The following is an 11,640-nucleotide window of genomic DNA, read 5'->3' as shown; positions in this document are numbered from 1 at the left end:
CCCGCCACCTTAGGTGTACGTGGCTGGCGCCTTAGCCGGTTGAGCTATCGGCGCCGAGCCAGGAATAATTCTCTTAATCTCCTTCTGTGATGGTTACTTTGGTGAAATTTTGGTGTCATATCAGAATGTTGTCAGAATGCGCAGGTGCTACTACAAAGGATTTCTGCAGAAAGAAACTGGTTGAGGATTTTAACCATTGTTTGGTGCTTATGTTGAGATTCATTTGCTTCCTACTGTAATACTGATTGCCAAAAGTCGGTGTCTATATTATTCCCAAAGAAGTTGTTTTGGGAGGCTTGACCATTTTTCCTCAAGGAAGGCTGCTCCAGCTAAGAAAATGTGTTTATACGTCATGAGGGGTGTGGCTCTTGGGCAACAAGCAGCTTGTTCTTGCCTGGTCAGATTTTAGTAACCTGTGTAAAAAGTACGGTTTCAGACATTAACTCTTCTTTTGTCCAGGTCATAACGTTAGTGAATTTGTCCATGATCAGTTAGTTTCTTTGGATTTTGAAAGACTCTGCAAAAGGGTACTATCGCATTTTCTCCTGAAATATTCATAAGGACAGAGCAGCCTTAGTTAGGACATCTTCTAAGCATTTCCTCTTTAGCCAAAGTTGAAAATTTTCTTTGAAAATACCCCAGAGGAGGCTGGATGTGGTGGCTCATCCCTATAATCCCAGCACTTTAGAGGGCTGAGGTGGTAGGATTCTTAGAGCCCAGGAGTTTGAGGTTGCAGGGAGCTATCATAATGCCACTGCACCCTAGCCCAGGCAACAAAACAAGACCCTATCTCAAAAAAATACAAATCTGGGGGGAGAGGGATTGGTATGCTCTCAGCTAATAGGCACAATGAAGTGGTACATGGCACACACCACCTAGGTGAGTGAGCACAGCTACACAGGGACTTCACCTAACAAGCATAAATAATGTAACCTAATTGTAACCTCATGTTAATCTGAAATAAATAAATAAATTTAAAAATTGGCCAGGTATGGTGGCACATCCCTATAGTCTCAGCTGCTCAGGAGACTCAGGCTGGAGGACTGCTTGGGGTCAGGAGCACAAGGCTATAGTGAACTGTGATTGAGCCACTGGATGACAGAACCAGGCCCTCTCTCTAGGAAAAAAAAAAAAAAAAAAGAGAGCCCAAAGAGGTTCTTTTTCAAGAACAATTGGTGTTAAGGGCTCTTAATGAGATGGCAAGTTCAATACTTCTTTTGAAAGAGTAGAAGAGTATTGGGGGCAGGTATCTGCCTATGCTAGGCACAGAGCCTGCCACACAAGAACCATTAGCTGTTATGAAAAGAGGGCAAGGGCACTTGGCTTATGATTTCTCTCCTTAAGTAGAAGTTCTTTGTATGCTGGAATACCATCTTATGCATCTTTGGATGTTGCTGAAAGGTAACATACTTAGCTTTCTTCTTCTTCTTCTTCTTTTTTTTTAGAGACAGAGTCTCACTTTATCGCCCTTGGTGGAGTGCCGTGGCATCACAGCTCATAGCAACCTCGAACTCCTGGGCTCAGGTGATTCTCTTGCCTCAGCCTCCCTAGTAGCTGGGACTACAGGCACCCGCCACAACGCCCAGTTATTTTTTTGTTGCAGTTTGGCGGAGGCCGGGTTTGAAATTGGTATATGGGGCCAGCCCCCTACCAGCTGAGCCATAGGCGCCCCCCCCCATTTACTTTTTTAAATAAACTTTTTAAGATTGAGATATAATTTACAGACATAAGTGTACCATTCAGTGATTTTTAGTTCACTAATTACAGAACAATTTCAGCACCCCAAACAGAAACTTTGTGCCCTTTAACAGTCATCATTATCTCCTCCCCCATCCCCTAGCAACCATTAATTTACTTTCTGTCTCTATGGATTTACCTATTCTTAACATTACATATAAATGGAATCATGCAATGTATGGCCTTTGTGTTTGGCTTCTTTTTTTTTTTTTTTTTGAGACAGATCCTCAAGCTGTCCCCCTGGGTAGAGTGCTGTGACATCACAGCTCACAGCAACCTCCAACTCCTGGGCTCAAGCGAGTCTCCCGCCTCCACCTCCCAAATAGCTGGGACCACAGGCACCTGCCACAGCACCCGGCTATTTTTTGGTTGCAGCCATCATTGTTGTTTGGCGGGTCCGGGCTGGATTCGAACCCACCAGCTCAGGTGTATGTGGCTGGTGCCTTAGCCACTTGAGCCACAGGTGCTGATCCTGTGTCTGGCTTCTTTTACTCAGCATAATGTTGTCAAAGTTCATCGAACCTTACAGTAGCTTAGAATGAAAGTACTTCATTTTTTTTATTGCTAAATAATCCATTGCATTCCATTCAGTGTATCAATATTTCATTCCTTTTTATTACCAAATAATACCCCATCTTATAGATATACCAACATTTCATTTATCACCTGATGGACATGTGAGTGGTTTCCATTTTTGGTTGTTGTGAATAATGCTGCTATAAGCATTTGTGTTCAGGTTTTTGTGTGGGCAAATGTGTTCCATTCTTTTTGGTATGTAGCAAGGAGTAGAATTGCTGGGTCATATGGTAATTGTTTAACTTTTTGAGGAACTGCCACTGTTTTCCACAGCAGCTGCACTAGTTTACATTCCCATCAACAGTGTATGAGTGAGTTTTGCAGTTTCTCCACTTCCTTCCCAACCCTTATGAGTTTCCTTTTTATTCATTTGTAGCCAGTATAGTGAGTGTGACTTGCTATCTCACTGTGGTGATTTATATCCCCCTAATAATGTTGTTGAACACCTTTCTTGCGTGTGTTGCCCATTGTGTGTCGTCTTTAGAGAAATGTCTGTTGAAATCTTTTTCCTATGTTCATTTACTGAGATAGGGTCTTATTCTGTTTCTCAGGCTGGAGCACAAGGGTTCGACTGTAGCTGGCTGCAACAACCTTAAATTCCTAGACTCCTGCCTCAGCTTCCCATGTACCTAGGATTACAGGCTCCACCATGCCCAAATAATTTTTGTTTAATTTTTTGTAGAGATAAGATCTCCCTTTGTTGCTCAGGCTAGTGTTTGAACTCCTTGCCTCAAGAGGTCTTCAGCCTCCCAAAGTGCTAGGATTAATAACATGCCTGGCTTATTTTTATTCTATTTTAGACACCAAATCTCACTCTGTCTCTCAGGTTGGAGTGCACTGGGACTGAGTCTTACTTTGTCACCCTGGCTAGAGTGCAATTGTGTCATCGTAGCTCACTGCAACCTCAAACTCCTGGACTCAAGAGAGCCTAACTGCCTCAGTCTCCTGATTAGCTGGGATTACAGATATGTTAATTTTTTCTATTTTTGGTAGAGATGGGGTCTTGATCTTGCTCAGGCTGGTCTCAATTGATCCTCCTGCCTTGGGCTTCCAGAGTGCTAGAATTACAGGCGTGAGCCACCATGCCCAGCCTTGCCTGTTTTTTAAATCATGTTCTGGCCCAGGCATGGCAGCTCACACCCGTAGTAATCCTAGCACTCTGGGAGGCTGAGGCAAGTGGATTGCTTGAGCTTAGGAATTCGAGACCAGCCCATGCATAATAAAAATAGAAAACTAGCCAGGTGTAGAGTCCCATCCCTGTTCCCTATTTCTAGGATTCTGTTACCTCAGCCTCCCAAGTAGCTGGGACTACAGATACTCAGGAGGCTTGAGTTGCTTGATCCCAAGAGTTTGTGGTTGCTATGAGCTGTGATGCTATAGCACTGTACTCAGAGTGCCAGAGTAAGAGATTCTGCCTAAAATAAATAAATTAGTGTTCTCTTTTTGTTGTAAGCAGTTTTTATATATTTTGGTTTCTAGACACTTGCCAGATAGATGATTTGTATTTACATTACTCCCTGTTCTGTGGGTTGTCTTTTCATTTTCTTTCTTTCTTTTTTTTTTTTTTTTTTTTGAGATAGTCTTGCTATGTTGCCCTCGGTAGAGTGATGTGGCATCACAGCTCATAGCAACCTCCAACTCTTGGGCTTAAGCGATTCTCTTGCCTCAGCCTCCCAAGTAGCTGGGACTACAGGCACCTACCACAATGCTGGGCTATTTTTTTGTTGCAGTTGTTTAGCCTGGGCTGGGTTCAAACCTGCCATGCTTGGTATACGTGGCTGGTGCTGTAACCACTATGATATAGGCACCAAGCCTTTATTTCTTTTTTTGACTTTTCATTTTCTTTCTTTTTAAAATTTATTTATTTATTTATTTAGAGACAGAGTCTCACTGTGTCGCCCTTGGTAGAGTGCCGTGGCGTCACAGCTCACAGCAACCTCCAACTCTTGGGCTTAAGCGATTCTGTTGCCTCAGCTTCCCAAGTAGCTGGGACTACAGGTGCACATTACAATGCCCAGCTATTTTTTTGTTGCAGTTGTCCTTGTTGTTTAGCTGGCCTGGGCTGGGTTCAAACCCGCTAATCTTAGGTGTATGTGGCCAGCGCTGTTAACTTCTGTGCTATAGGCACCAAGCCTTTTTTAAAATTTTTTTTGGTGGGGGGAGGGGGACATAGTCTTACTCTGCTGCCCAGCAGGTTGGGTACCATGTCATCATAGCTTGTAGGAACTTCAAACTCTTGATCAGTGATTTTCTTGCCTTGGCTTCCCAAGTAGCTGGGACTCTAGACTCCTGCCACAGCACCCAGCTGGTTTTTCTATTTTTAGTAGAGACCAAGATCCTCTGTTGCTCCTACTGGTCTTGAACTCCTGAACTCAAGCTATCTGCTGGCCTTGGCCTCCCAGAGTGCTGGGATTACAGGCATGAGTTACTATGCCCAACCTTTTTTCATCTTCTTGATAGTGGCCTTCAAAGCACAAAAGTTTTAAAATTTGGAATCCAATTTCTGTGTTTTTTTCCTTCAGTGATATGTTGTTTCAGATGTAATTGCTTAATCCTTAGGACATGAAGATTTATTAATATATCACCTACTTTTTAGTTTTTAAGTGCTTACATTTAGGTCTTTGACAAATTTTAACTGTACATGCTATGAGATAGGGTTAAATTTCATTTTATAGAATAGTTTTAGATTTATAGAAAAAAGACGAAAAATAGAGGGTTCTTATTATCCCTGTTATTAGCATCTTTAGTATGGTACATTTGTTGCAACTAGTAAACCTGTATTGATACACTGTTATTAGATAAAGTCTATACTTTATTCACATTTTCTTAGCTTTAAACTAATGTCCTTTTTCTGTTCCAGGATTCCATCTAGGATACCATATTACATTTAGTTGTCATCTGTCCTTAGGCTCCTCATTTCCCTTTTTTGTAAGTCTGTTTGTTACTTTTGTTAAAATATTTCTTTTATTCTACTCCAACAGGACCAAAATTTGATTTTCCAGATGTTTTGTGGGTCTGTTAAAAGTATTAATCTTGCCCAGCGACTCCTAAATAGGTAAAAATCATTTGAGTTTCAGCAAATGCCTGTAGTAATAACTGAGACTACCCATCACTTTGGGCTCCCTGTTATCTTTTGGAGTCAAAAGTTTAAAAAAGAAAAACCCCATTGTTTTTAAGTGTGATGGGTATTGCCCTAAATTTAATAGTGTACCAGGGTTCTTTAGTATTTGGTTGGATTTGAGGGCAGTAGTGGTAAGGGAATATGTAATAATCTTCAAGTTACTTCCAATAGCAAAAAACATTTCTTTGCATTATTTTTTCCTTTAGTGTTACATATTGGTATTTTCTGTATTGCAAGATCCTTCCTGTTTCTACTGGGAAAATTTTAAGCCCCCCTATCCTAGGATTTCTGTACTGTAACATTGATATCTTCATAACTCCTATTGGCCCAGTCACTTTGGCACACCCCCCTAAGTGCCAGACTTGTGTCACCCTCACAGGTTTGGCACTGTTTGTCCTGGATATTTTACTAGATTCCCCAGCTTTGTTGGTGATTTTCAGGTGGTATCAAAGCTTTTATAGATTTTCCAGAATTTTGAAGAGCCTCTAGATATTTTATTTAGAGACAGAATCTTACCTTGTCACCCTCAGTAGAGTGCTGTGGTGTCACACAGCTCACAGCAACCTCCAACTCCTGAGCTCAGGTGATTCTCTTGCCTCAGCCTCCCAAGTAGCTGGAACTACAGGTGCCTGCCCCAATGCCCGGCTATGTTTTTTGCTGCAGTTTTGGCTGGGGCAGGGTTTGAACCCGCCACCCTCAGCATATGGGACTGGCGCCCTACTCACTGAGCCACAGGTGCCGCCCTCAGCCCCTAGATATTTTGTATATTAGGAATTCTATTTGTCTCAGCATTATAAATTTTACTAGCTATTTCTACCCAGTTAATAAGGTAGCTCACTCATAAATAATTTCTTTAAAAAATGCAAATGCCTGATATCCTGGTTTTTAAACTACAATGTCATCTGGTCCTAAGGATTTTGCTGTCCTAAAGAAAACATTTAAATGCTTCAGTTTCCTGAGAAAATTCATGATATGCTTATGTGCAATGATTTTTACAGGCTGAAGAGAGGAAATTATCTCTCTGTCCTTACCCCAAGATACGGAAGCAGTGATTTGAGAAGCAGTGAACATTTTCCTGTCATTAGGCCCATGCTAGGAGTGGTGCAGAGGTCCCAGTACAGCACTGTATGCTTTTTTGCAAGACAGTTGCCAGATTTTACTGGTCCTGAACATTTGGAAATTGCTTTTTTCACTCTGCTATGAAAATGTTTGAACATATGCCAAAAGAGAGCAGTAGTTTTTGTTTATATACATGCATATGAGCAGATCTTTCTATGTTAGTATATGTATATATGTGCATATATAAATGCATATTTGCTAGTTCTGCAGAAAGGACCTTGAAGCAAATGAGACTACTCAATTCCCATAACTTGGTTTTTCATACCATTCCCCACGCAAAGGAACTTAGATTTCTCAGAGAAGTAGCTGATTACAGGGCTGGGACAGCATGGATACAAGATGAGCCAAGATAATAAGGCAGTGCTTTAAAAAAAGAAATGATATGGCTCAGTGCCTGTAGCACAGTGGTTAGGGCACTGGCCACATACACTGAGGCTGGTGGGTTCAAACCCAGCCTGGGCCTGATAGACAATAATGACAACTATAACAACAACAAAATACCCGGGTGTTGTGGTGGGCACCTATAGTCCCAGCTATTTGCGAGGCTGAGGCAAGAGAATCGCTTAAGCCCAAAAGTTTGAGGTTGCTGTGAGCTGTGATGTAACGGCACTCTACCAAGGGCAACGTAGTGAGACTATCTCAAAAAAAACAAAACAAAAAAAGAAATGATAGGGGCTATGTTGAAAGGACACATGAGCCAGCATCAAGAGGCTTCCACTGGCAAAGTCTGGAACAATTTGAGCTCCAGAATTATGAAGAGTTACGAATTATAGACCACTGGAAAATTTAAGTCCATAGCAATAAAAAAATAGGTTAATAGGGGAAAGAAAGGACTTGAGCGTTTACAGTATGATGCCAAGTGCTGGCTGATAGAGGGCTGAAGTTGGACAATGAAGAGTGGTTTGTGCAAGAATCATTGATAGATGTTAAAAATTTAATTGGAAACTTTGAAGATCAGGATATTTGGATGATTTTAAAGTGTTTCCCCACAGATTGTATACTAAACCCATATGGGAAAGTAGTAACTAAATAGTAGAGAAACTAGAGCACACCTTGACTGGATTATCAAAATTAACATCACCATTTGAGGAATAAAGGACAGATGGACACAATGGGCATCCAGAGGTGACACTTTTAAGAGGGGATACAGGCTCAGCGCCTGTGGCTCAAGTGGCTAAGGTGCCAGCCACATACACTTAAGGTGGCAGGTTCGAATCCAGCCCGGGCCGCCAAACAACGATGATGGCTGCAACCGAAAAAAAAAAAATAGCCAGGCGTTGTGGTGGGCTCCTGTGGTCCCAGCAACTTGGGAGGCGGAGGCGGGAGACTCACTTGAGCCCAGGAGTTGGAGGTTGCTGTGAGCTGTGATGTCACAGCACTCTACCCAGGGGGACAGCTTGAGGCTCTGTCTTAAAATTAAAAAAAAAAAAAAAAAGAGGGGATATAGTATCTCTCACATTAGTATCCTGCTCTAGGGCTACTTAATCTAATCATGAGAAAACAGCCCAAAATGATGTTCTCTTAACGAGGCTATATTCTTTGGAAATGTCAGTGTTGTAATAGACAGAAGTTGCAAAAATGTTCAAGATTACAGGAGACTCAGAAGACATGACAGCCAAATATCTGATTCTAGACTGGATCCTTTGTTGGACCGGGAAGACAGTAAATACAAAGGACGTTATTGGATCATTTAACAGAATTGAAATTAGGAGGGTAGATGAAAGTATTGATAACTGTGGTTATGAAAAACCAACAACCTGATGGATTAGCTTCTCCAATGCATCTGTTATGATACTGGCCAAGTATTGTCCTTAGGAGAATGGAAAACTCATTCAAATCGTTTTTTGTAGGGCCATATTCTCATGGAACTGAGACTGTAAAAGACTATCTTGCAATTTACTCTCAAATGATTAAAAAAATTCATATGGGGAAGCTAAAAGAGTCAATCTTATGGAGGTGAAGAACAGAATGATAGATACAGAGTCTGGGAAGGAGGTTGGCAGAGGGGGAAATAAGAGAGGTTTATTAATGTTATAAACATACAGTTAAATAGAAAGACTAAGTTTTAATGTTTGATAGCAGAATAGAGTGACTATAGTAGTTAACAACAACATATATTTTAGCACAGTTAGAAGAGAGGATTTGAAATGTTCCCAACATAGAAATGGTAATACTTGCCATAATAGATACCCCAAATGCCCTGACTCGATCATTAGACAGTCTATGCATGTGACAAAATGACATGTACCACATGCATATACACAAATAATTGTATCAATAAAAAAATCTGGGTTTGGCGCCTATTGCTCAAGTGGCTAAGGCGCCAGCCACATACACCTAAGGTGGCAGGTTCAAATCTAGCTGGGGCCTGCCAAACAGCAATGACAGCTGCAACCAAAAAATAGCTGGGTGTTGTGGCAGGCACCTGTGGTCCCAGCTACTTGGGAGGCTGAGGCAGGAGACTCACTTGAGCCCAGGAGTTGAAGGTTGCTGTGAGCTGTGATGCTACAGCACTCTACCCAGGGGGACAGCTTGAGCCTCTGTCTCAAAAAAATAAAAAATCTGCAAAAAGTCTAGGTGTAGTGTCTCACACCTGTAATACTCATAGTACTTTGGGGAGGCCAAGGCAGGATTGCTTGAGTTCAGGAGTTCAAGACCAGCTTGAACAGGCGTGGTGACATGTGCCTGAGGCACGAGAATCACTTGAGCCTAGAAGTGTGTGGTTTCTGCGAGCTATGATGATGCCACTGTACTCTAGCCAGGGCAACAGAGCAATCTCAAAATATATGTACCAAAATAAAATGGCCAACTATTTTAAATTGCACACAAACTTTACAGACACCCTGTAGATATGTTTACCAAATGATAAATGGGGGAAAATATTAATAGGTGAATCCAGGTAAATAGCATATGGGTATTTTTTGTGCTTTTCTATTCTTGCAACTAGACCTTTTAATGTATTTATAAGTGGTGAGATTAGCAGATGGTTTTATCTGAAACTGAAACTCCCAGCCTTGATGAGCATTCAGTGTTACAGAATATTATAACTGGATTATTAGGAATTATGAGAGCATATATTTTAGCAAGAAAGTGATCACTTTTAAATTATTTGATAATTCTGATTAAGCTTCTTATAAGAACATGATCTAATTCTCCTTTCTGAAATACGTGAAGGTTTAAATAAATGAGGTTTTTGTGAAATGTTTATAGGAGACGCCTGGAATTATTCAGAACAGAAATAGGTTGAATATGTGTGTCCTGAGAAATTTGATTCAAAATCACTATTTGATTTCTCTTTTCAGGAGGAACTTTTGGATATAAAAGAACGCCCTCATTCCAAACAGAGGCCTTCATGCCTTTCTGAAAAATATGACAGGTATGAGTGTCTTCGGTGTTATTCTAGTCATTAACTTCTTCTAGTTATTAACCTTTTGTTATAACAAACTTGGTAAACTAAGAATTCTGTTGTTTAGAAGTTTTCTGGTAGAATTATAAGTAGAAGAGGGATTTCAAGAGGTAAGTAACTGGTAATGAAAACTAGAAATGATTTGGTCAGTCACAGAATAAGAAAGCAGAATAAAGGAATCTTTACCAGGGTCTTTTCTCTCCAGCAGTGGTTTGTGGGTTTTGCACTGTACATCGAGGGTACTTTAAGAGCCTGTCCCATGTATGCTGATCAGCAGGGCTTTGGGTCCTCAGACAAAGATCCATTTAGCCATTCAGATTACCCTTATTGGACCATAGGTTCTTTTTTTTTTTTTTTTTTGTAGTTTTTGACTGGGGCTGGGTTCGAACCTGCCACCTCCAGGATATATATAGGGCCAGTACCCAACCACAGGTTCTTTTATAAGAGGTAGATGGCTTTGGCTTGAGAAAGCTATAGCTAAAAATGGTCTGAAAATGTCCTACAATAATCCTGTATCAGCTCGGCACCTGTGGTTCAGGTGGCTAAGGCGCCAGCCACATACACCTAAGGTGCTGGGTTCGAATCCTTCCTGGGCCCACCAAACAACAATGACGGCTGCAACCAAAAAATAGCTAGGCGTTGTGGCAGGCGCCTGTGGTCCCAGCTACTTGGGAGTCTGAGGCAGGAGACTCGCTTGAGCCCAGGAGTTGGAGGTTGCTGTGAGCTGTGATGTCACGGCACTCTACCCAAGGGGACTGCTGGAGGCTCTGTCTCAAAAAAAAAAAAAATCCTATATTGTATAATACTATTTATGCTCATCTTAGTCATTTGTTAGATATGGTAGATAGTTCATGGGTTCATGTTAGCCCACATTTTTTTGGAGATAGTCTTACTCTTTCACCCTGGGTAGAGTACTATGGCATCATAGCTCACAGCAACCTCAAACTCTAGGGCTCAAGTGATCCTCCTGCCTCAGCCTCTCAAGTAGCTGAGACTACAGGTACTTCTCTACAATGCCTGGCTACATTTTTTTTTTTTTAAAGATAAGGTGTCACTCTCACCCAGGCTGGAGTGCAGTGGCATGATTATGACTCACGGCAGCCTCAAATGCCTGGACTCAAGTGATCCTCCTGCTTCAGCCTCCCAAATAACTGCCAATACAGGCTTATACCACCATGCCTGGCTGATTTTTCTATTTTGGTAGAGACTGTATCTTGCTTTGTTGCTCAGGTTGGTCTTAAACTTCTGGACTCAAATCATCCTCTTGCTCCAGCCTCCAGAAGTACTGAAATTAGAAGTGTGAGCCACCACACCCAGCCTAACCCACTTTTTTTTTTTTAGAGACAAGGTCTTACTTTGTCACCTCGGTAGAATGTGGTGGTATCACAGCTCACAGCAACCTCTAGCTCTTGGGCTTAGGCGATTCTCTTGCCTCAGCCTCCCAAGTAGCTGGGACCACAGGTGCCTGCCACAGTGCCTGGCTATTTTTTGTTGCAGTTTGGCCGGGGTCAGATTTGAACCTACCACCCTCACCTACTCACTGAGCCACAGGCACCACCCTAACCCATGTTTTTTAACATTAACCATTCCATCCTTCATGTTCACATGGATGGAGCTGGAGAATGTTCTTCTGAGCAAAGTATCACAAGAATGGAGGAAAAAGTATCCAATGTACACACCC

At 41.7% G+C, this 11,640-nt stretch overlaps 1 protein-coding gene across 2 annotated transcripts in view; it reads left to right on the top strand.

Moving 5' to 3' along the window:
• Positions 1-11,640, top strand: part of EIF4ENIF1 (eukaryotic translation initiation factor 4E nuclear import factor 1) — a 65,760-nt gene that overhangs the window by 11,093 nt on the left and 43,027 nt on the right. For both annotated transcript variants that reach the window (XM_023517663.1, XM_023517664.1), the window contains exon 3: positions 9,856-9,929. In XM_023517663.1, the coding sequence (XP_023373431.1) occupies positions 9,856-9,929 (74 nt within the window). The remainder of the gene's footprint in view (positions 1-9,855; positions 9,930-11,640) is intronic.

Source organism: Otolemur garnettii, unplaced genomic scaffold, assembly GCF_000181295.1.
Source record: "Otolemur garnettii isolate 467f Iridium unplaced genomic scaffold, OtoGar3 scaffold00116, whole genome shotgun sequence".
NCBI classification, from domain to species: Eukaryota; Metazoa; Chordata; class Mammalia; order Primates; family Galagidae; genus Otolemur; species Otolemur garnettii.
Note: the sequence above shows the minus strand (reverse complement) of the source record. Positions and strands in the feature narration are given on the sequence as shown.